The sequence below is a fragment of the Vulpes lagopus genome, chromosome 4 (genome assembly GCF_018345385.1).
Source record: "Vulpes lagopus strain Blue_001 chromosome 4, ASM1834538v1, whole genome shotgun sequence".
In the NCBI taxonomy this organism is placed as follows: Eukaryota; Metazoa; Chordata; class Mammalia; order Carnivora; family Canidae; genus Vulpes; species Vulpes lagopus.
In genome coordinates, this window is record NC_054827.1 from 101,672,489 (window position 1) to 101,696,651 (window position 24,163).

The following is a 24,163-nucleotide window of genomic DNA, read 5'->3' on the forward strand; positions in this document are numbered from 1 at the left end:
TCCGTTGAAACCTAATAATGTTATGAGAACTCGGTGTCCAGCCCTGTTGCTGCAAAAAAGAGGGTAAACCCATCCTCTGCCAGAGTGTGGCCCCTCCTCTAATTCTTTCCAAATTAGCAGTACCCAATCTTGCCAGCAGATGGCGTGCCTCGTACACATCTGCAAGAATACCCAGCAAGAGTGGAAGGGAATGTTCCCAGCTGTCCTGCAAAGTTACTTTGTGTTTAGCTGAGTTGTTCTAAACTGCCACTTCTTTACGTCCTGGTTCTTCACAGTGTCATAGTCACTGGAACTTGCATGTTTAAACTGCATAGTTTTCTTTTGATCACTCTGCTTCGTTTCCTCCTTGAATTGTGAATATTTTGCCCAAACGGGTCTGTTTTAGAAACTTTACGAGGCTTTGTTTTTGTACATTTCTATTTATGTTCACAACCACAAGGGCCTTTTCTTTTTCCAGGTCTTGGTAGTACAAGACCAGGATGACTTTTCACGCCGCTCTCACGGGATTTGTGTTCCTCTTAAAAGGGTATCTTTCATGCATCCTCTTCCTCCTTCTGCCTCGCCTTTTATGGTGCCCATCAGGCCAAGCCAGTTCTTTTCTCCTTGAGCTGACAGATAAATGCTGCCGGGTGACTCATGCTCCATGCCTTCTATCCCTAAGTATGGGCTGAAGCTTTGTCCCTTTTACCTGCCCTCCTTTTTCCAGTACTACTATCTATTCACTAATTATTAATTAACTTTGGAGGGTAAATCCAAAACACGTTCCTGCGCACCCCCTTGCTTTTTTACGTGTGATAAACTCACTAGTGAAAATGGATAACTGCTTCCCCTGTCTTATGAATTATTTTCTACCCTGGTTACTGCTGCTCCAGAATGTGTGACCTGTCAAGGCTCTCCCTAGGACTGTGTGACGTGTCATCTTTGGAGTCTTCCACAGCTAGCTCAGTGAGCACGTGGCCTGGCGTTGCTGTGCTGACTAGCTCTCAGCGTACTTGTGATAACTAGAGCATCAACAGGGTATCTCCTATATCTCGAAGGAATGTGACATTGTGTGTAGCCAGCAGTGTGGGCTTTAGAGTCAGGTAGCCCCATATTCAAATCAGCATCCATTCTACCCTCCCAGCTGTAAGACTGTGGGCAAATCCCCTACTCTTCTCTCCTGTTAAGGTGGGAATGATCAGAACTCCAAGGTTTGCTGTGGTGATGAAATAGACCCCACATTAAAGCATTGGGGTACATGGTAAACCCCTTTTTAAAAGATTTTATTTATTTATTTTTGTTTATTTATTTTTTTTTTTAGAGAATGTGCTCATGCACATACCAGCAGGGGAAGGGGAGGCTGGTGGGGGGAGGAGAGGTTAGGGGGGCAGGAGGAGGGACAGAGGGAGAGAAGAGAGAGAATGCTAAGGAGGCAACATGGCCAGCATGGAGGGGAAGTAGGGCTGCATCTCATGACCTTGAGATCATGACCCAAGCTGAAATCAAGAGTTGGTCACCCAACCGATTGAGCCATCCAGATGCCCCACGATTTTTTTTAAAGTAATATCTACACCCACCATGGGACTCGAACTTGTGATCCCAAAATCAGGACTCACATGCTCTACAGACCGAGCAGTCAGGCACTCCGGTAGACCCTTTTTAAAAAGTAGTTATTATTATAGTTACTATCCATTTAAACATTTCTTTTTTGTATGGTTTCACCCTGGAAATGGTTTGATTTTAAAGCATGTGCTTATACCGCATGCTAAGATTCTGTACTTCAGGAATGCCCCTAGCATGCAATATTCTCTTCTATTCTTGTCCTGTGACTTGGGAAAAGCTAAGCACTCCCTGTCTTTGCTTTTGTGAACCGCTTAAGCTAAAATTGATAGTCTTATGTTTTCATTTTTAAGCTTGACTTTGTTTCTTTGTCTTGCTTCTACTTGATCCATTATGGTGGTAAGATTTGGAAAGTGAGTCTAACATAAGGTTTCCCAAGAGGAAAGGAGATAAAGAATGTTTCTCCCTTGGCTGATACTTCCTGGAAAGAGGTAGAAGGTAATGGAATAAACGATGGGGCAACGTGTCTATCTACCTGCTGCTACCTCACTGGGATGCTAAAATTCGACTTAGTTCAGGCGCTTCCCCTTAAAGCATTCACCAATGGCTTTTATTGAGAATTTTTGATACTTCAGTAATCACAAAATTTACTATTTTGCTTTTAGATCTACAGTGTTCAGGGGCACTTGAGCGGCTCAGGAGTTGAGCATCTGTCTTTGACTCAGGTCATGGTTCTGGGGTTCTGGGATTCTGGGATCAAGTCCCACATCAGGCTCCCCATAGGGAGCCTGCTTCTCCCTCTGCCTATGTCTCTGCCTCTCTCTGTGTGTCCCCATGAGTAAATAAAGAAAATCTTAAAAAAAAAAAAAAAAAGATCCTACAGTATTCAAACTAGTAATCTCCAAATCTTGCTTTCAGGACTCAGGTTTTTTTTGGTTTGTTTGTTTTGTTTTGTTTTGTTTTTTAAGTTCATACCACCTGGAGGTCCTTGGTGTCTAAGCTTGTACCTCTGTAGATGTGTTTCTTTAAAGAATCATCTTCTCTGCCTCTCTTTTTTGGGGTATAAAGGCTCTGATGAATGCTTGTGTATTCCAAGCCCTGCTTCTTCCTCTCCTCCTCTGGGAAATGCCCTGCTTTTCTCCAGAAGAGATATTTCTCCTGTCAGCTCCTCCCATGGGACACTATTTGTCTGGCATGCCTTATGCTCGCTTAACAAAGAAGGAAATGATTTATTTTTTTCTGGTGCTCTTCTTCATCCAATGTTACTTTGATTAAAGAAATGCTCTTCCCTTACACACAATCTGATTTTCTAAAAATCAGGTTTTTTTAATGTGAAGAACTATGTCCCAACCATGGCACAGATTACCTTCGTATACTTTATCTGATTTCTATTCCTTGAATCTCCTAAAGCTTTAAATTTCAGAGCACTATATTTTTGTCTTTCCCTTTCTAACACTACAGGGTTATAATACACATTTCCTTTAAAAACTACAAATAATAACAATGGTTTTAGATAACCACACCAGCTACTAACTCTTGGCTACCTTCTGGGTCAGGCTGTTGTGAAGCGCCTTTTAGACCTTGTCTCCTTTAGTCCTATGGGCTGGGTGCTCTTTGTAGTACCATTTTCAAATGGAGCAACCAAGGAGAAGGAAGGGAGGTCATTCCCCAGGGTCATATCGCTGGGAACACAGCCAGTTCTACCAAACTCGAGTGTCTGGGCTCCTTACCATGGCACAGATACATTTGCTGGTGCAGAATGAAGACCTGACAATACCCTCTACAGAGCAAAGCTTTTCCTGTGTGTGCCATAGGGTAGATAAAGAGACCCACGTGTAAGCCTTTTCTCACTTTGACTGTAGAAAATCCCACTTGTCTTTTTTCTGGATTGATTTCTCATCAGATTTCGATTATCAGGAACCTTCCCACAAAGGCTTTGCTTTTCATTGTTGCTCCATATTCTTGCCAAATTCCAGAGCTTTTATTTTTTTAAAGATTTTATTTATTTATTATTTATTTATTTATTTATTTATTTATTTATTTGAGAGAGAGGGAGCATGAGTGGAGGGAGAGGCAGATGCAGAGTGAGAGGGAGAAGCAGACTCCCCGATGAGCAAGGAGCCTGATGCGGGACTCAATCTCAGGATCCTGGGCTCAGTCCCAGCACTCAGGGATCATGACCTCAGCTGAAGGCAGACGCTTAATGAACTGAGCCACCTAGACACTCCCAAATTCCAGAGCTTTTAAAAAGAAACTGTTGTTTTAGTAATACCAGAGAGATTGCATTTGTTTGTGGCCTGTTAAAACAAGTCTCCATCTCTGTGAGATCTTCTGAAGCCCATCTGAAATGAGATAGTGTCTCATCACGTGCTCTGGAGAATTACTGTGGATGTATTTTCATTCAATAAAATATGTTGTGGTTGAAGTTGTGAACCTGCCAAATTAACATACTGCCACATTCTGTTGTTCAAAACTCTCTATCTTTTTATCTGTCTGGTGTTTCCTGAAGCTGCCTAAACATTTTATGGGCACACTAGACAATAAATCCTCAAAGCATTCCCAGCAGGCAGATAGAAATGGAAAGGAGAAAATGTTGCCATCCCAAACATTACATACAAGCAAATGGAGACAGATGAGATTATCTGAAATTGGCTGATGCTGTGAGTTGGTGGAGGTAAGGCCATCATTTAGACATTCCCTGATAGAGTGCCCCCTCTGTTCCTTCTTTATTACATATATTGTGAAGCTAAAGTTATTTAATTTTCTATTTTGTCTTTTCTTTTACATGAACAGCATACTCTTGATGAGCTCCGGAAGGCTCATTGTAGATGACATTAGCTTGATAAGTCTCCATTTCTGGCAGTTGTGTGGGTGCCAGGACCCTGGGACAGAGCCCTAGAACAAGCTTCATTCTTTGCATACACTAAACAAGAGAGGGTTTATTTGTTCATCTTTTGAACAGTATAAAAGTATAGATATTGTTACACAAATACATACACACTCCCAAGCTTATGAAATAGGACATTTCAGATACATGGAGGCCTGTTCTGTGTTCTTCCCAATCCCCTTTTCTTACCATCCCCCACATTATAGGCAATTATTATGCTTAATTTAGTGTTTTTCATTCCTTTGAATGTGTATTTATATTATATATATTTCATGTATATATATGTACATGAAAATGTATAGTATCATTTCTCATTTTTAAAACTTTCTATGTGTATTTCCTTCTGTAGCTTGCTTTCCCCCAATTACATTTGTATTTTTGAGAGGTATCCGTGTCACCTGTTGCATGTATCTCTAGTCTCTTCATTTTATTTTAATTTTTATCATGGAGCTTGAACTCACAATCCTGAGATCATGACCTGAGCCAAAATCAAGAGGCAGAGGCTTAACTGACTGAGCCACTATATGCCTTTCTAGTCCTTTCATTTTAAGCCTACACATTGTGTTTTATCCGTCTGACTTACCCCTAACTTAATCATCAGTGTTCACAGAGCAGACATGTAAATTCAATGGGATGAAATTCCAGTTTCACTCTTGTACTGTCTCTTTGGGCACACGTTCAAGATTATCCCTGAGGTCTATGCCCAGGAGTAGAATTGCTTACTTGACAAATACCCGCATTCTCAACTTGACCAAGTTTACCAAACACCAATTTATACTCTTGCCAGTAGGATATGGAAATTCCCCTTACTCTGTACTTTACCAACACTCGATACTGTCACATTTCTTATCTGTGCCAATCATATGATTCCTTTAACTGCATTTCCCTAATAGCGAGGTTGATCATCTTTTCATATGTTTGATGGACATTTGGAATTCCTGTTGTTATTTATTTGTATCTTTTACTTATTTTTTAGTTGGACTATTTATATTTTTTCTTAGTAATTTGTAGACATTTTTCATATTTTTGACAAGTTATTTGCTGCTTCCATATATTGTATGTACTCCCAGGGTGTAGTTTGGGCTTTTCACTTTCTTTTTGTGGATTTTTTTATGAATAGGAGTTTTTATTTTTAAGGTGACTGCATTTACCCATCTTTTCTATGCTGATTTATATTTTTTTGTATCTTGTTTAAAAAAATCCTTCTCTACCCAAAGTCATGGAATTACTTTTTCTTATATTTTTCTCTCAAACATATCCAAGTTTTGCTTTTTAAATTTAGGCCTCTCTAATCCACTTAGAACTTTCATGTAAATAGTGTGAGTGATCTAATTTTTTACCCTCTGTGGATGACCTAAGTGAGGAGCTAAGTTGTTTTAGCTATAAGAGAAAGAAGTACTCAGGGTCTGAAGAATTCAGTAGTTAGAAACTTGAAGCAAATAATAGGCTGAGAAAATCTTTTAAGTTTAGAGTGTTCAGAAATGGCAACAGGTCACTTTCAAGTATGGAAGCCTCTTGTGTGATCACATCCCCTCAGGGTTAGCACCCTGCCAAGTTCAGCTGGCTGGATGTCATGTGATTCGTGATGTGTGTGTGCTTTCATTTGGATATTCTTATATCAGAGGCAAAACTGTAGTCAGTGAAAGTCACGTGTTTGTTCCTGTTGAATTTGCCTGCTTCTGGGTCTCCTCAGCAGATATTCAAATTAAATTTACAGGCAGGGAGATAATAGAAAGTGGGACTTGAATACAGTGTGATTAGAAAAAAAAATGGTGCTCACATGTCTAAGTAGTGTTCTTCTATTAGGAGGCTGAAGGAAGAGATATTTCTGGCCCTGGAATTGGCAAGCAGGGGTTCCATATTAGTTTGCAAGGTCTTCCATAACAAAGTACCACCAATTAGGTGACTTGAACAACAGAAAGTTCTCTCATAGTGCTGGAGGCTGGAAGTCATAGATAAGTGTTGACAGGATTGGTTCCTTCTAGTGACTGTGAGGGTGGATCTGTTCCAGGCCTCTTTCCCAGCTTATGGTGGGTTCCTAGTAACCTTTGATGTCCATTGGCTTATAGATGCAATACCTCAATCTTGCCTTCATCTTCACATGGCCTTCTCCCTGTATGTATCTTTGTTTCCAAATGCCTTCTTTTGTAAGGACACCAGTCATATTAGATTAGGGATCCCCCCCACTCTAATATGATATATTCTTAACTAACATCTACAACAACCTTATTCCCAAATAAAGGCACATTCTCAAGTGCTGGAGGTGAGGATTTGAACCTAAGAATTTGGATAGGAGGACACAATTCAAACCGTAGTAGGTTCCTACATGGTTTCTTTTATTCCACCTTTTATAAAATGTCAACAACTTCCCCAAGCTTTCATTAGATCAGTAGTCTACAATATTCTTGCTACCAAATCAATGTGAAAACATGTGCTTTTCTTTTGAAGATGATTGTCCTAAACCTTATCCTGGAATCTATGAAAATTTAGGTATGAACTATGTTGCCTCAGAGTCTCTAAGCTAATGGATTTGTGTTTGTAGGTTGTTTCCTCCTCCCTCCCTCTTCAGCTTCTCCTCCCTCCTTCCATCAGACAGCTGACACCCACTTTGTGTCAGATGCTGCAAGGTGTTGGGATGCCAAGACCAGTGAGGTAGCCTTGGACCCTGCCTTCATAGAGCCCAGCACTCAAGGGATTGGCACCGAGTTACCAGGCAGTTATATAGCATGGAGGGTGTTTCCTGAGCAGGGAAGGTTCACAGCTCAAGGAGAGAGCAGTAGGTATTCACAGAGGCACCCAACCTAGCCTGGGATGTCGGGGGAAAGAGCAGGGGTTAAGATGAGAAAGCCTAATACCCAAGCCACCATTTAAGGATGCAGTCACATTCAGGTGCCCACCCTGCACTTGCCTGCCCCTGCGAGTGTACCACCTTATTAAATGGTGTGTCCTAGGTGTCTTTCTGGTCCCACCCTAGTCCTGGCCCTTGTAAGGGAAGCCTTCCTAAAGGAGGAAACTGCTAGGCTAAAACTAAAAGACGAATAGTAATTAGAATGATGAATGGAAGTTTGCCAGGCAGAGATGGAAGAAGGAACGTCCCAGCTAGAAGGCTTAGCAAACACCCAGAGGAAAGATCCACATGACACAAAGGTGGTGCTGACAGGAGGCTGGCGCCAGATGGGAAGATTTAGGTGACACTCAAGAGTCATCTGAATTCATTAAGTCCAAGGAAACTCGGGTCCCAGCAGAGCCACTGTCATCTCTGTGCTACCTTTGTATGTGGTTAGATAAGTGGATAGAGCCTTTGTGAGAATTGGGAAAGATGCCATGTCTTCCAGGCAAACCTAGCTTTGTGTCTAAGCACCAGCTCACTAAGCAGAATGTGGACTGGAATGAAATACCCATTTGCCCCCTTGGGCAGATGTCCATCAGAACCTAGGAGCAGGAGTCTGTGGGTGCAAAGCCAGGCCCTGGAGGCAGGAGCTTGAGCTCTTTTGTGCTAGACCAGGACTCCCAAACCATGCCCCAGATGGCCTAGTGGGCAGCACTCAGCGTGGCTGGGGATTGGACTTTCTATTCTAGCCCATCTTTGACACACTGAATTCTGCTCATCTGGATAACTTTAGGGGCTATATGGAACTTACCTTTCTTCTATAACTCACCGGCACTCAAGCTAATTTCCTTAACCACAATTTATTGGCTTGAAACAATCAGCCAAAGGAAAAAGATTCCGGATTTGTCACCAATGTCTGGATTCTTCCATTTTGCAGAGGTCATAATAGGAAATATATTAACATATTTAAACTCACAGAGTAATTGATTTACCAGAATACAACATTAAGAATAGTTTTCTATGGCTCTTTTCTCCATGAATTTCCTGCTTTCTCATTAGGATTATACTTTTCATAGACCTAGGCATTCCCCCAGGACACCCAGGCTTCGGAGCTCATCAGGAAACATGCTTATAGCCCCGAAAGATTAGAGTGAGGCCAGTAGCTCAATGTCCAATTTATGGCCTCCTTGGGGAATGCCCATTGCTGAGTGTCAGGTGTAGTGGGACCCACAGCATTCTCTGCTCTCCTAATCCTCCACCCTAAAACAGATGAGTAGGATTGCCTAATCATGCAGGACCAATTTAAAGCCAAAGCACACACACCTTTTTCTGACCTGCTTTGTGCTGGTTAGATATGACTGGTTCAAGGATGACATGAAGAGAAAAATATTTTTATTTTTGCTTAACGTTATTACAATTATTTTTTCAACAAAAAAAATACTAGCTCTATGGGTACCACTAAATCTCATCTATATTTAGCTTTGCTTCCAAATGTTCACAAGCTTTTTTATTTTTTTAAGATTTTATTTATTTATTCATGATAGAGAGAGGCAGAGACACAGGCAGAGGGAGAAGCAGGCTCCATGCGGGGAGCCCAATGTGGGACTCGATCCGGGGACTCCAGGACCAAACCCTGGGCCGAAGGCAGGCACTTAAACCGCTGAGCCACCCAGGCTGCCCATTCACAAGCTTTTTTAAGGGACAGATTTATTGAAATATATTCAATGCTTTTCACTATATTAACAAGAGTTATGCAAGTCTTGTCGAAATCATTTTGACTTTTTTATCCCATTAACAGTCTCTATTACCATCTTCTCCTAGCCCCTGATAACTACTAATCCACTGTCTCTTTGGATTTGTGTATTTGGGACATTTCCTATACATGGAATCATACAATGTATGGCCTTTTGTGACTTGGCCTTTTTTTTTCTTTTTCTTTTTTTAACAGTGTTTTATTAGTTTTAGATGTACAATATAGTGATTCAGCACTTCCATATACACCTGGTGCTCATCGCAAGTGCACTCTTTAATCCCCATCACCTACTTTACCCGTCCCCCACGCAACTCCCCCATGGCAACTATCAGTTTGTTAAGAGTCCTTTTTTTTTTTTTTAAATTAAAAAAATGTTTTTTTAAATTTTAAGTAGGGCAGCCTGGGTGGCTCAGAGGTTTAGCGCCATCTTCAGTCCAGGATATGATCCTGGGGACCCAGGATCAAGTGCCACGTCGGGCTCCCTACAGGGATCCTGCTTCTCCCTCTGCCTGTGTCTCTGCCTCTCTCTCTCTCTCTGTGTCTCTCATGAATAAATAAATAAAATCTTTAAAAAAATTTTTTTAAGTAATCTCTACATCCACCATTGGACTTAAACTTAGAATCTTGAGATTGAGAGTTGCATGCTCTACCCACTGAGCAACCAGCACCTCAAGAGTCTATTTCTTGATTTGTCTCTCTCTTTTTTTCCCTTTGTTCATTTGTTTTGTTTCTTAAATTCCATATATGAGTGAAATCATATGATATTTGTCTTTCTCCAACTCACTGATTTTGCTTAGCATTTTCATTATGCTCTCTAGTTCTATCCATGTCACTGCAAATAGCAAGATTTCATTCTTTTTTATGGCTGAATAATATTCTACTGTATAAATATACCACATTTATCAATTAGTGGACATTTGGGCTGCTTCCATAATTTGTCTATTGTAATTAATGCTACTATAAACATAGGGGTGCATGTATCCCTTTGAATTGGTGTATTTGTATTCTTTGGGTTAATACCCAGTAGTGGGATTGCTCGATGGTAGGGTAATTTTATTTTTAACTTTTTGAAGAAACTCCATCACATTTTCTACAGTGGTTATACCAGTTTGCATTTCCACGAGTGTTCCTTTTTTCCCACATCCTCACCAACTCTTGTTTCTTGTGTTGTTGATTTTAGCCATTTTGACAAGTGTGAGGTGGTATCTCATTGTGGTTTTGATTTGTATTTCCCTGTTGATTAATGATGGTGAACATCTTTTTATGTGTCTGTTGGCCATTCATATGTCTTTGGAGAAATGTTTGTTCATGTAATTGGCTTATTCATTTTTTGACTGTTGCATCTTATAAAGTTCTTTATATATTTTGGCTACTAACCCTTTATTGGATATGTCATTTGCAAATATTTTCTCCCATTCCCTAGGTTGCCTTTCAGTTTTGTTGACTGTTTTGATCACTATCCAGAAGTTTTTATTTTGATGCAGTCCCAATAGTTTATTTTTGCTATTGTTTCCCTTTCTTCAGGAGCCATATCTGGAAAGAAGTTGCTTTGGCCAATGTCAAAGAAGTTACAGCCTGTGTTTTCTTTTAGGATTTTTTTGGTTTCAGGTTTCACATTTAGATCTTTAATCTGTTTTGAATTTGTTTTTGTGTATGGTGTAAGGTGTAAGAGAGTGGTCCAGTTTCATTCTCTCTCTTTTTTTAAAGATTTATTTATTTTATTGAGAGAGAGAGAGAGAGCATGCAAGCAGGGGGATGGGTAGAAGAAGGAGGAGAGTCTTAAGCAGACTCTGTAATAAATATGGAGCCCAACTTGGAGCTTGATCCCACAATGCTAATATCATGACCTGAGCCAAAACCAAGAGTCAGACACTGAACTGACTGAGCCATGAAGGTGCCCCAGTTTCGTTCTTTTGCATGTTGCTGTCTCGTTTTCCCAACACTATTTGTTAAAAAGACTGTCTTTTTTCCATTGGATATTCTTTCCTGCTTTGAAAAGATTAATTGACCATATAGCTGTGGGTTTATTTCTGGGTTTTCTATCCTGTTCCATTGATCCAGTGTCTATTTCTGTGCCAGTACCACACTGTTTTGATTACTACAGCTTTTTTTTTTTATAAAGGATTTAAACCTTTTTTTAAAATTTTTATTTATTTATGATAGTCACACACACACAGAGAGGAGAGAGAGAGGCAGAGACATAGGCAGAGGGAGAAGCAGGCTCCATGCACCGGGAGCCCCTTGGGATTCGATCCCGGATCTCCAGGATCATGCCCTGGGCCAAAGGCAGGCGCCAAACCGCTGCGTCACTCAGGGATCCGGATTACTACAGCTTTATAATATAACTTTAAGTCTGGAATTGTGATGCCTCCAGCTTTGCTTTTCATTTTCAAGAAGGCTTTGGCTATTTGGGGTCTTTTGTGGTTTTATACAAATTTTAGGATTGCTCTTGTTCAGTGGCATTTTGATAGGGACTGCTTTAAATGTGTAGATTGCTCTGGGAATTATAAACATATTAACAATATTGTTCTTCCAATCCATGAGCATGGAATGTCTTTCCATTTCTTTGTGTTGTCTTCAGTTCCTTTCATCAGTATTCTATAGTTTTCAAGTATAAGTCTTTCATTTCTTTGGTTGGGTTTATCTCTTGGTATTTATTATTTTTGGTGCAGTTGTGAATGGGACTGTTAATTTCTATTTCTGCTGCTTCATTATTGGTGTATAGAAATGCAACACATTTCTGTACATTGATTTTGTATCCTGCGACTTTACTGAATTTGTCAGTTCTAGCAGTTTTTTGATGTAGTCTTTGGGTTTTCTATATAATGTTATCATGTCATCTGCAAATAGTGCAAGTTTTACTCCTTCCCTACTGATTTGGATACCTTTTGTTTCTTTTTGTTGTCTACTGCGGCTAGAACTTCCAGTGCTGTGTTAAATAAAAGTGGTGAGAGTGGACATCCTTGTCTGTTTCCTGACCTTGGGGAAAAAAAGCTCTCAGTTTTTTTCCATTAATGATGATCCTAACTGGGTTTTTCATATATGGCCTTTATTGTATTGAGCTCTGTTCCCTCTAAATCTGCTTTGTTGATTATTTTTATCATGAGTGGATGTTGTACTTTGTCAAATGTTTTTTTCTGAATCCATTGAAATTATCATCTGGTTCTTATCCATTCTTATTGATGTGATGTATCGTATTGATTGATATGCAAATATTGAATCACTCTTGCAGCCCAGGAATAAATCCTACTTAATTGTGGTGAATGACTTTTTAACATATTGTTGGATTTGGTTTTCTAGTGTTTTGTTGAGGATTTTTGCATCTATGTTCATCAGGGATATTGGCCTATAGTTCTCTTTTATAGTGGCGTCTTTGATTTTGATATCAGGGTAATGCTGGCCTTGTAAAATGAATTTGGAAGTTTTCCCTCCTTTTCTATTCTTTGGAATCGTTTTTATAAAGATTTTATTCATTTATCCATGAGAGACACACAGAGAGAGGCAGAGACATAGGCAGAGGGAGAAGCAGGCTCCTTGTGGGGAGCCTGATATGGGACTTGATCCCAACACCCCAGGATCATGTCCTGAGCCAAAGGCAGACACTCAATCACTGAGCCACCCAGACGTCCCTATTTTTTTGGAATAGTTTGAGAAGGATAGGTATTAACTTTTCTTTAAATATATGGTAGAATTCACCTGTGAAGCCATCTGGTCCTGGACTTTTGTTTATTGGGAGTTTTTTGATTACTGATTCAGTTTCTTTGCTGGTTATTGGTCTGTTCAAATTTTCTATTTCTTTCTGTTTCAGTTTTAGTAATTTATGTGTTTCTAGGAACTTATCCATTTCTTCTAGGTTGTCCAACTTGTTGGCATATAGTTTTTCATAATATTCTCTTGTAATTATTTGTATTTATTCTCTCACAATTGTAATTTTATTTATTTGAGTCCTTTCTCTTTTTTTCTTGATAAGTCTGGCTAGAAGTTTATCAATTTTATTGATTTTTTTCAAAGAAACAGTTCCTAGTTTCATTGATCTGTTCTGTTATTTTTTAAAATTTCTATATCATTAATTTCTGCTCTAATCTTTATTATTTCCTTCCTTCTGCTGGTTTTTAGTTTTGTTTGTTGTTCTTTTTCTAGTTCCTTTAGGCATAAGGTTAGGTTAGGTTGTATGTGACTGGTCTTTTTTTCATACTTTTTTCAAAGTTCATCCATACTTTAAGGTTTATCAGTACTTCTTTTTGATGCTTGAGTAATATTTCACTTCATGGATATACCATATTTTATTTACTCATTGCTCAGAATGGATATTCCTTAGGGGACGTTAGGTTGTTTGTGCTTTTTGAGTCTTATGAGTAGTGCTGTTACTAACATTGTGTACAAGTTTTTATGTGGATATATGTCTTCATTTCTTTTGGGCATTTATGTAGGAGTTGAATTGCTGGGTCATACTGTAATTCTATGTTTAAACTTTTGAGAATAAACAAACAAACAAACAAACTTTTGAGGAACTGCCACTATTTTCCAAAGTAGCTATACCATTTTATATTCCCTCTAGCAGTACATAAGGGTTGCAATTTTTTCCACATCCTTGTCAACACTTGTTACTATCTTTCTTTGTCATTATTATTATTTTTTTAAGATTTTATTTATTTATTCATGAGAGACATAGAGAGAGAGAGGCAGAGACACAGGCAGAGGGAGAAGTAGGCTCCATGCAGAGAGCCCGACGTGGGACTCCATCTGGGTCTCCTGGATCACGCCCTACGCTGAAGGCAGACGCTAAACCGCTAAACCGCTGAGCCACCCGGCTGCCCGCTTTGTCATTATTATAGCCACTGTCCTACTGGGTGTGAAGTGGCATCTCATTGTAGTTTTGATATGCATCTCCTTGATGATTAATGATAATGAATGTCTCCTTACATGCTTATTGATCATTTGTATATCTTTGGAGAAATGGCTATTTAGAAACTTTGCTCATCTTTAAATTGGGTTGTTTTTTTATTTTGTTGCAGGAGTTATTTATATATTCTGGATGCAAGTCCCTCCTCAGAAATATGATTGGTAAAAATTTTCCACAAACCATTTTTTAAACTTCCTAAATAATACTATTTTTGAAGATGGGTGTCCAATTAAATCTGATATGACACCACTCAACCACTTAAAGTGATGTTACAGCATTTATTGCGACATTTTAATATATGATTAAGTGAAAGTAGCAGGCTCAAAAATGTTTTGATCCTTTTAAAAAATATTCATAAAAAATCATCTGGAAGTATATATATCAAGTTGTACAACACTCAGCTTTGCATGTTGAAAATATATATTATATACATATATTTCTGTATCTTTTCTTTTGATGAGGAATATGTATTTTATAATAAATTATTCTCAAATCTTTTAAAAGCTCAGCTGGATAAGAAAATGCCTGCCTCACTGGCACATGAGTTTGACTGATTATGCTTATTATTTGGACTTTACAAAATCTTAGTGGGTGAGTGTGAGACCATGGTAGAGCTCATTTCAACAGAAGAACAACCCAAGACTGTAGTGCTCAGTTCCATATAGACTAGTGGTTGAGAAGGGTAAAAGGTATGATGATGTATAGGCCAATCTGTATGACATACCAATCTGTATGACTTGCCTCAGTTTGCAAAGCATTTCAGACATTTTCCTTGATTCTCACAACAACCCTATTGGATACCAGTGTTGAGATGAGGAAGCCAGGATTCAGAGACATTTTGTCCTTGCACAAGGCTCTGTGGCCTTGTCCACAAGGATGCTCAAACTACAGTATAGGGGGTGCCTGAGTGGCTCAGTCAGTTGAGCATCCAACTCTGATGTCGGCTTAGGTCATGATCTCAGGGTCATGAGATAGAGCCTGACTTCAGGCTCCGCACTGGGCGTGGAACCTACTAGAATTCTCGCTCTCCCTCTCTACTGCTTGCAAGGTCTCTCTCTCTCTTAAAAACAAAACAAAAACAAACAAACAAAAAAACCCCTACAAGTTTAGGTTTTATGCTCCTGCTGTAGTACTTATAACTGATGGTCCTGCCTTTCATCCTGTGTTTTGTTTTGTTTTTTATAAATTTGTCTCCAAGGGTCAGGTATCTGAAGGATGACTTTCTGGAGTGATATGCTTTACTTTTGCCTAAGAAAGTAGGTAAATGGCTGCAAGTTATCCTCTTACAGACTCTCAAATACTTTTCTTTCATGCTCTATCTCAGGAAAGGAACAATTGTTGTTATATGAATTAACTTGTGCCTTGTTATTGTTTACTTTTTTTTGCATTTATAAGCTTGATTACTAAGCTTTGAGTATTGCTGTCTTTAAAAGCTGTTGCTCATGGGATGCCTGGGTGGCTCAGTGGTTAAGCATCTGCCTTTGGCTCAGGACATGATCTTGGGGTCCTGGAATCAAGTCCTGCATTGGGCTCCCCACAGGGACCCTGCTTCTCCCTCTGCCTATGTCTCTGCCTCCCTCTGTGTCTCTCATGAATAAATAAATAAAAACTTAAAAAAAAAGTTGTTGCTCAAATGAAGTCATCTTGGCATTTGTATTTGCTTTATTACCCTTCTATGATTTTTACAGCAGCCTTGCAAACAAAAGACCTATTATTTCCTTGGCACATGCTTCATTATTTATGAACATGAGAAAGGAAGAAGATGATTTTTTCCCTTTGCTCAAATATTTGTGCCATTGTTGGAGTTTTCTAGGCTAAATTAGATAGAAAAATATCTGAAGTCATTTTGAAAGTGTGTAGCTTTCTATAGATTCTAGAACAGAGGTTGGCAAACTTATTCTGTAAAGGCCCAGACTTTGTAGGTGTTTGTTGCAGCTACTCACCTCTGCCATTCTAGTGCAAAAGCAGCCATAGACAAAGTGTAAACAAGTGGGTGTGGCTGTGTGCCAATAAAACTTTATTTACAAAAATAGCAGATTTGGTGCATAGGCCATAGTTTGCTGACTCCTGTCTTCAATTATTCTGAAACATTTGTCGACCAGGAATCTAATTTTTTGGCTGAGTGATTTGTTATCAGCCATATGTTTCAAAGCCTCTTTCTATCACCAAAGATGCTAATGGGTTTTCTCTTCAAAAACAAAATATGATACTTACAAAGCTAATTATTACTCACTATATCCAAAGCTCAATAAGAGTCAGAAGGCAAGTCCTGTATTACTCAGTCACCTATTTGTCTCTTCCTTTCTAAGATTAAGAGTCACTGCAAGCTACAATCTGGATCCTATTTGGTCTAGGAACATACCCCTGACCTCTTCGCATGTTTTAAACTTCTTTCCAATTATAGAACGTATCCTCATTTATAAGCCATCCAGTCAGGATTTTATTTTACAATGGCTATCTGAACCACAAATCTACAGAATCTTTACTTCTTTCAATCAATTCCTTTTAAATTTATTAAAGAACAAAAATAGTTGTGACAAATTTCCAATGACTGAGTTGAAAACAAGACTTATTTTTGTGTGTGTGTTTTCTTAGTCACTTTCTCACATTATGTCTGTGTTTACCCATAGGTGGTTGAGAATTGTAAGATCTTTCTGTAATAAAGATTCTAGGGCAAAGGGTAACATAGAAAGGGTTCATACCTTTCATGATGAATTTTACATATGAAATTTTTTCATGCAAGAAAAAGTTTCTATTTCTTAATATTTTAGAGAAGATTGTTCTTAAATGTCTGCTATTAGGTTTGCTGAACAAAATATAGGAATATGTATTCTTTTATGTTTTATCCCAAAAAGCTACAAGAACCTTTACCTATAATTTTTAAATTAACATTTTTCTGATGTCGAAGTAATATAATTTCATAGAAGAAAAGATGGGAAATTTGGAAAGCATAAATAAGAAAAGTAAAATCACAACCAACTTCTTAGAGATAACTTGCTAACATTTTACGGTCCATTTAGATAGCTTTTATGCATGTGTGTACATATAGATTAGATAGATTGTTCTCACCTGCATGAGATATACAAAGCATTTTTGTGTTCTGCCTTTTATACACCTTTATTGGTAAGTTTGGATCAACATTAACTTTAATGGCTATGTGGCATTCTACAGTATAGATGTAATCTGCTTGGATGATCTCCTATTTGTGTATTTTAAATGCTTTATACTTTTCCACTATTACAAAGAGTGCTTAGGTAAACATTCTTATACATATCTTCTTGTTCTGCCAGAGAATCTCTTTAAAATAGACTACTAAGGGGATCCCTGGGTGGCGCAGCGGTTTGGCGCCTGCCTTTGGCCCAGGGCGCAATCCTGGAGACCCGGGATCGAATCCCACGTCAGGCTCCCGGTGCATGGAGCCTGCTTCTCCCTCCGCCTGTGTCTCTGCCTCTCTCTCTCTCTCTGTGACTATCATAAATAAATAAAAAAAAAAATAGACTACTAAAATTGCCATTAGCAGAAACATATGTGTACTTATGTATGTATAATTTTGATATAGAAAAGTTTATGCTCAAATTATATTCTTTCTAACAGTTAATGAGAATGCTTTTACCCTCACCAATGCTGGGAAATTTCTATAATTTCTCAACATGTTAGTTATCAGCATCTTGGCATTTTTTATGGTTGCTATTATTGTTCGGTAAGTTATTTTGTGTTTTTTAAACCAACAGCAATGTAGTACTTACTATGGGTTGGAGATGGTTCCAGGTGTCTTGATGAGTATTAACTAATTTAATCTTCATTATAACTCAATAGGTAGGCACTGTTGTGATTCTTAATTTAGAGATGAGAAAGCTGTTAAGCAACTGGAAGTTCACACATCTGATAGATAGTGGAGGCAGGATTTAAAACTTCTAAAGTCCGTCCTCTTTACCACCATGCCCTGCTGCCTCTTCGGAGAGAACAAAAACTTAGCTGGCTAGGCAGTGAACCTGGACAACAGGGATCAGAGAGCCAAATCCTAACCACTACCTATTTTTCTCACCTACATATTTTCTATTTAATTATTGTAAAAATAATCTCTTTGATTTTTTTCAGGATGTATCAAAGTCAGAAGAAGTCAAAAGAAGCTTTGCCTCACTACCAAGAGGCCTTAGAATATATTGAGATCAGTAGAGGTGAAAAAAGTCTTGAGTGTGTATCAATATTGAGGGAATTAGCAGGTGTAGAGCAATCCCTGGGATTTTACGATGCATCCATCAACCATTTTCTACAGGTAAGCTACAATATACTGGCCACCAAAGCTCTTCGTCCTTTCCCAGTGCTTTTTTTTTTTTTTTTCTTTCTCTTTTTTTTTCCTTTTTTTTTTTTTTTCCCCAGTGCTTTTTATAGACACAAGTGGAATAGCACCTCTGAGAATGCCTGGTTTTGTTATTTGCTCTGGATAAGAACACTGGCCTGGAGTAAATGTTCAACAAAGTCTTCATATAGATGACTGGGTAGATGAGTATGGGATCAGGATAGTGGTCCTTTGTTACCAGGTTCATCGTCTTCAAATAGGCCGAGACTCCCTGAAGGCTTTTCTCATATTAGGGGCATAATTCAAGTCTTATTTTCTAAAGTTCTTTATCTTTTCATGTTTATCTGTTTAGATCTTATGCTATCAAACTGATTAGTTCTTTTCTACTAGACTCTAAAATCCTTACCTGAAACCACTTAGAGTTGTCATTTATTAGCTGCTAATCTACTTTATCTTAGGATTCTTCTGTGAGTGTGTCAATCAGGGTTCTCCAGAGAAACAGAACCAATAGGATATATACAGAGAGAGGAGAAATTGATTTTAGGGAATTGGCTGACACAATTGTGGGGGTGCACAAGCCTGAAATCCATAAGGTAGGCAGGCCAGCTGAAAACTCAGGATTTCTGTTATAGTCTTGAGACAGAATTCCTTCTTCTCCAAGAAACCTCAGCTTTTTGCTCTTCAGGCTTTCAACTGATTGAATAAGGCCCACCTCGTCACTGAGAGCAATCTCCTTTACCTCCAACTCTGACTGTAAATGTTAATCACATCTACAAAATATATTCACAGCAACATCTAAACTAGTGTTTGACTGCAAAACTGGGCACCATGGCCTCGCCAAGTTGACGCATAAAATTAACCATCAGAGTGAGTTCAGTGTTTCTGTATTGCATCATCTACAAAGAGAACATTTTTAATTGTTTTTGTCAGAATTTTTCCCTGTTAAAGTTGTAAAATATAGACTGAACTCATTCTTGTTATTTCAAGTGAGATGCAATGACATGTGATGGCAAGTTCTGCATTACTCTTTCTTTTTAAATTTGTCCAACCATTTGTATGCCCATCTATAGTTTACTAAAATGTCCTTTTCTGTCTTGCTATCTGGATTATTTCTTTTAATTACTATCTCCCTGTGACATATTCTTATTTCCAATTTATAGATAAGGAAGTCAAGAATTAGAAAGGTTGAGTGATACTCCCAGGAGTACTATCAGTGCCAATAAATGGCATAGCCCAGATTCAAACCCAGTAGTTTTTAGAAAGATTATTCTGGTTGGTTACGAGACTGTCCAAATAGGAAAGCTGAAGATGATGGTGACTTGGACAGGATGATGATAGCAAGGATGAAGAGAAGCAGATTGGTTTGACGAAGATATATGAGGCAGAATTAATGAGGTATAGAGATAGATTGTATGTGGTGAAAGAAGGTATGGGGAAGAATCAATGATGACTCCTGGGTTTCTGGTCTAAACAACTGTGTGGATGTTTGTGCCAGGTACAGTAGGGGTTGGGGAGCAGGTGTGATAGGTGATGGAGAGATGGTAAGCTCAGGTTTCAATGGCAAGCTTGAGATGCCCGTACAGATGAAAATGACAGCTAAGTCAGTTAGATAATCAGGACTGGAGCTCAGAAAATAGGTCAGGAAGTCATCTATTTGTATGCATAGCTGCCTTGGGAGAGGATGTGATCACCCAGGGGGGTTATTGAACAAGAATATAAAAGGACATAACAGAGCCTTGAGTAACTTAAGTATTCATTGGTCAAGTTAAGAAGGATAACCTGGCAAAGAAAGCAGAGAAGAATCTGGTGGAAAAACATGAATAAAAGTAAAAGTGGAAGTGGTATCTTCTGTCTTGTGATACCATTTGCTGTTGTGAAGGACATGGAGCTGTTGGGAGGATAAATGAATGATTATTCATAAAGTGCTTAGCACAGTGCCTGATATATGGTGCTACAAAGGATTTTTAAAATTCCCCTCCTTCCTTTCCTTTTTCTTTCCTTGATGATTTGGTTGAGGGAAACATTGGGGCAATGATGAGGCAGAAACCAGATTGTATGGTGAAGGAGATGTAAGGAAGCAAAGGTAATAAACACAAGTACCTACTTTTTAAATTTTTTCACTTAAATTCAATTTAGTTAACATATAGCATATTATTAATTTCTGGGGTAGAATTTAGTGATTCATCAGTTGTGTATAACACCCAGTGCTCATCACATCACATGCCCTCCTTAATGCCCATTACCCAGTTACATCATCCCTCAGAACCTGCCCTCCAAGCAACCTTTAGTCTGTTTCCTAGAGTTAAGAGTCTCTTATGGTTTACCTCCCTCTCTGTTTTTTAATCTTATTTTATTTTTCCTTCCCTTCTACTGTGTTCATCTTTTTGTTTCTTAAAAGCCACATATAAATGAAATCAAATGGTATTGTCTTTCTCAGACTGACTTATTTCACTTAGCACAATACCCGCTAGTTCTATCCAGGGTGCTGCAAATGGCAAGACTTCATTGTTTTTGATGGCTGAGTAATATTCCATTACTCAGGGTTAAAGAGTGCCTCTTGTGTGTATGTGTGTGTGTGTGTGTGTGTGTGTGTATACATATACACACCACATCTTTATTCATTCATCTGTCAATGGATATCTGGGCTCTTTCCATATTTTAGCTATTGTTGATAGTGCTGCTGTAAACATTGGGGTGCATGTACCCCTTAGAATCACTATTTATTTATCTTTTGGAGTAAATACCTAGTAGTGCAATTGCTGGGTCATAGGGTAGCTCTATTTTTAACTTTTTGAGGAACCTCTCCTTTCCAGAGTGGCTATTCCAGTTTGCATTCCCACCAACAGTATAAGAAGGTTCCCCTTTCTCTGAGACCTCACCAACATCTCTTGTTTCCTGAGTTGTTAATTATAGGTATCCATTTCACAAAGTACTAAGAGGTGAGGAAAGCCAGCCCAGGCAGAGGGAAGAGCATGTGCAAAGGTCTGGAGGTGAGACGCACCTTGATTTAAGGGAACTGCCTGGGCAGTGGGAATGGTGAAGGCAGTAGATTGGTATCTTTCAAGTAGGGTGTTGAAAGTCATGCTAAGGAATTTGAGCTTCATCCTAAGGGAAGTTAAAGGTTTTCAAGCACGAAGACAGACCTCATAGGATTATCAGTCCAGAAGGGTCATTCTGCAGTATGGAGAATGGACTAGATGGCAAAGAAGTAATCAGGGAAGTATCAGGAGACAGCCACAGCCGGCCATGTAGGAGATGATGACACCTGGACTCGTCGTATCAAGGGGGTGAAGAATGTAGACAGACTTGAGAGATGTGTAGAGGGTAGAAACAGTGGGCATAGGAGTTAAGGAAGTGAAGGAGGCGGAGTCCCACCTTGGGCCAGGTTTTTGGCTAAGGTCACTGTGTGGCTAGTGAGACCATATCCTGAGTTCAAGAATACTTGGTGGGCTTGCCATTTTTTGTTAGTATCCATAATTATGACTATTCTTACACAAAAAAGTTTTTTTCTTTGATTATTTGCTAGTATAAATTACCAGACATTAAACCACTAGGAGGAAAGATGTGAATATTTTATCATTTTTTATTCAGATTGACATTCTGCCAAATGGTTATTTTGATATACCTCACCACCAGAAGTTGGTTTATCTTTGTTCTTAATTGAACAAGTTTCATACCAACCTTGCCAACTCTTTTATACTGTTTTACTTCCATGTTATAGAATACAGTCTCAAATTTAATTTAAAATTTTTTCCTTAGTCCAGTTTTCCTAAATGTTTCCTGACACTATCCAGCTCTGCCCTTAAAATCTCAGCACAATCTTTACTGTACCAGTTTCTAAAGTTCAAAGAAATATATCAAGTAATAATATGCTCAGAGTCCCCCAGGCAGGGTCATTACCCATAACAAAATCCACTGGAATAAAAGATAGGTGGTTTTGAAGACCCAACAGTATGCATTCCAAATTCAAATTTGGTTTAGAAAAGCATTTCCCAAACTGTGTTCCATAGGATACTAGCATCTCACACATCTCACAAGAATTCATAGGTCTTCCTAGAAAAGATGTTTGTGATTAAATAAATTTGGGAACTATTAAGTTAAGACCAAACAGATCTCTCTAACACATGGTTTTACAGTACATTTAAGATATCAGTGTGGATTGTGAATTGAGACTATGAGACATTAGTGTTCCCTGGGCCATGGTTTAGGAAGCACTGGCTTAGGGGAATAAATCATCAAAGGGATTCTCCCTTCCAGTGTATTAGGCCTTATCACTCCTGGGAGCCTTGGCACTATGCGAATGGAAAATGGGTTAAATAGTGCCTCTTGTTTTGGTGCCCAGATTCACCATTTTACTTTTTTTAAAGATTGATTTATTTGCTTGAAAGAGAGACAGAGAGAGAGAGAGAGAGAGCAGAGGGAGAGGGAGAGAATCTCAAGCTGACTCTCCACTGATCATGGAGCCCGAGCTGGGCTCAATCTCATAACCCAGATATCATGACATAAGCCAAAACCAAGAGTCAGAAGCTCAACCAACTGAACCCGGGTTCCCCCCCCCCCAACCCAGATTTGTTCTCCCTATCTATCTATATAGACACACATGCATGCATATGTATGTGCAGAGTGGTAACTATTTACGTATTTTAACCATCTGAAAGTATTTGAATATACCATGTCCTTCTATCCCTGATTACTTAACAAAGATAGTCTCTTAGGTAATCACAATACAGTTACCAAATTCGGGAATGTTCATACTGGTAGAGGCTATATTCTATTTTGTCAGTTGTCCCAATACTGTCCTTTATGGCAGTTTTTTTTCCCTCCAATAAAAGATCCAGTCCAGGATCATGTGTTATATTTAGTCAATATGCCTCTGGTCTTTAATCTAGAACAGTTTCTCAGCTTGTCTTTGTCTCTTTTGACATTGAAATTTTTGAAGAATACAGGCCAGTCGTTTCATAGACTGTACCTCAGTTTGGGTTTGTCTGATATTTTCTCTTGACTAGATCTGGCCAGTGCATGCCCAGCTAGAATACTACAAAGGATACTGTATTTCTTAGAGGAGTACATCTGGAAGCCCGTAACATCCACCTGTCCTTCATTAGTGACTTTAAATTTATCACCCAATCACAGTGATTCCTCACCATATGGTATCTTTTGTTCCCCTTGCAGCCAGTAAGCATTCTGTAGAGAGATTACTTCTAAGACCATGTAAATATACCACTCCTTTGCGAATTTTCTCTACATTTGGCATGCATTAATGAATCTTTCCCAAACCACTCTTTACTGCAGTGGTTGCAGATTAATGATTTTCCATTCTGCAATTCCATCCACATTTATCAGCTGACATTCTGCTGTTAGGAATGTCCCTCCCTCTTCCCACCAAATTATTTACCTATTGTGCATATATTTGCTTTTTTCACTTAGCAGTATATTCTGGAAATCACTTTATAACAGTTCATTCATCTGTACAAAGGTATAATAATCCATCTTATGTACATACCATGTTTTTCTCAAATAGTTTTCTGTTTGGGCATTTAGATAGGTTCTGATATTTTGTTTTTTTTTTTTTAAAGATTTTATTTATTTATTCATAGAGACACAGAGAGAGAGAGGCAGAGACACAGGCAGAGGGAGAATCAGGCACCATGCAGAGCCCGACGTGGGACTCCATCCAGGGTCTCCAGGATCACGCCCTGGGCTGCAGGCAGCGCTAAACCACTGCGCCATCAGGGCTGCCCGGTTCTGATATTTTGTAATTACAAATAATGTTCTAGTGAATAATCTTAACACACATAAATTTTTATATTATTGGAGTTGTATCTTCAGAGTAAATTCCTAGAAGTGGGACTGCTCTGTCAAAGGGAGCCTATGCTGGTAGTTTTGCAGGATACTGCCTTTCCTTGGTCTTCTACCACTTACACTCCCATCAGCAATGCCAGAGCCTGCTT

The 24,163-nt window shown here is 38.8% G+C and overlaps 1 protein-coding gene across 3 annotated transcripts in view; it reads left to right on the top strand.

Annotated features, from left to right (window-relative positions):
- TTC23 (tetratricopeptide repeat domain 23) overlaps window positions 1-24,163 on the top strand; it is a 97,103-nt gene that overhangs the window by 29,367 nt on the left and 43,573 nt on the right. For all 3 annotated transcript variants that reach the window (XM_041751695.1, XM_041751694.1, XM_041751696.1), the window contains exon 6: window positions 18,011-18,188. In XM_041751695.1, the coding sequence (XP_041607629.1) occupies window positions 18,011-18,188 (178 nt within the window). The remainder of the gene's footprint in view (window positions 1-18,010; window positions 18,189-24,163) is intronic.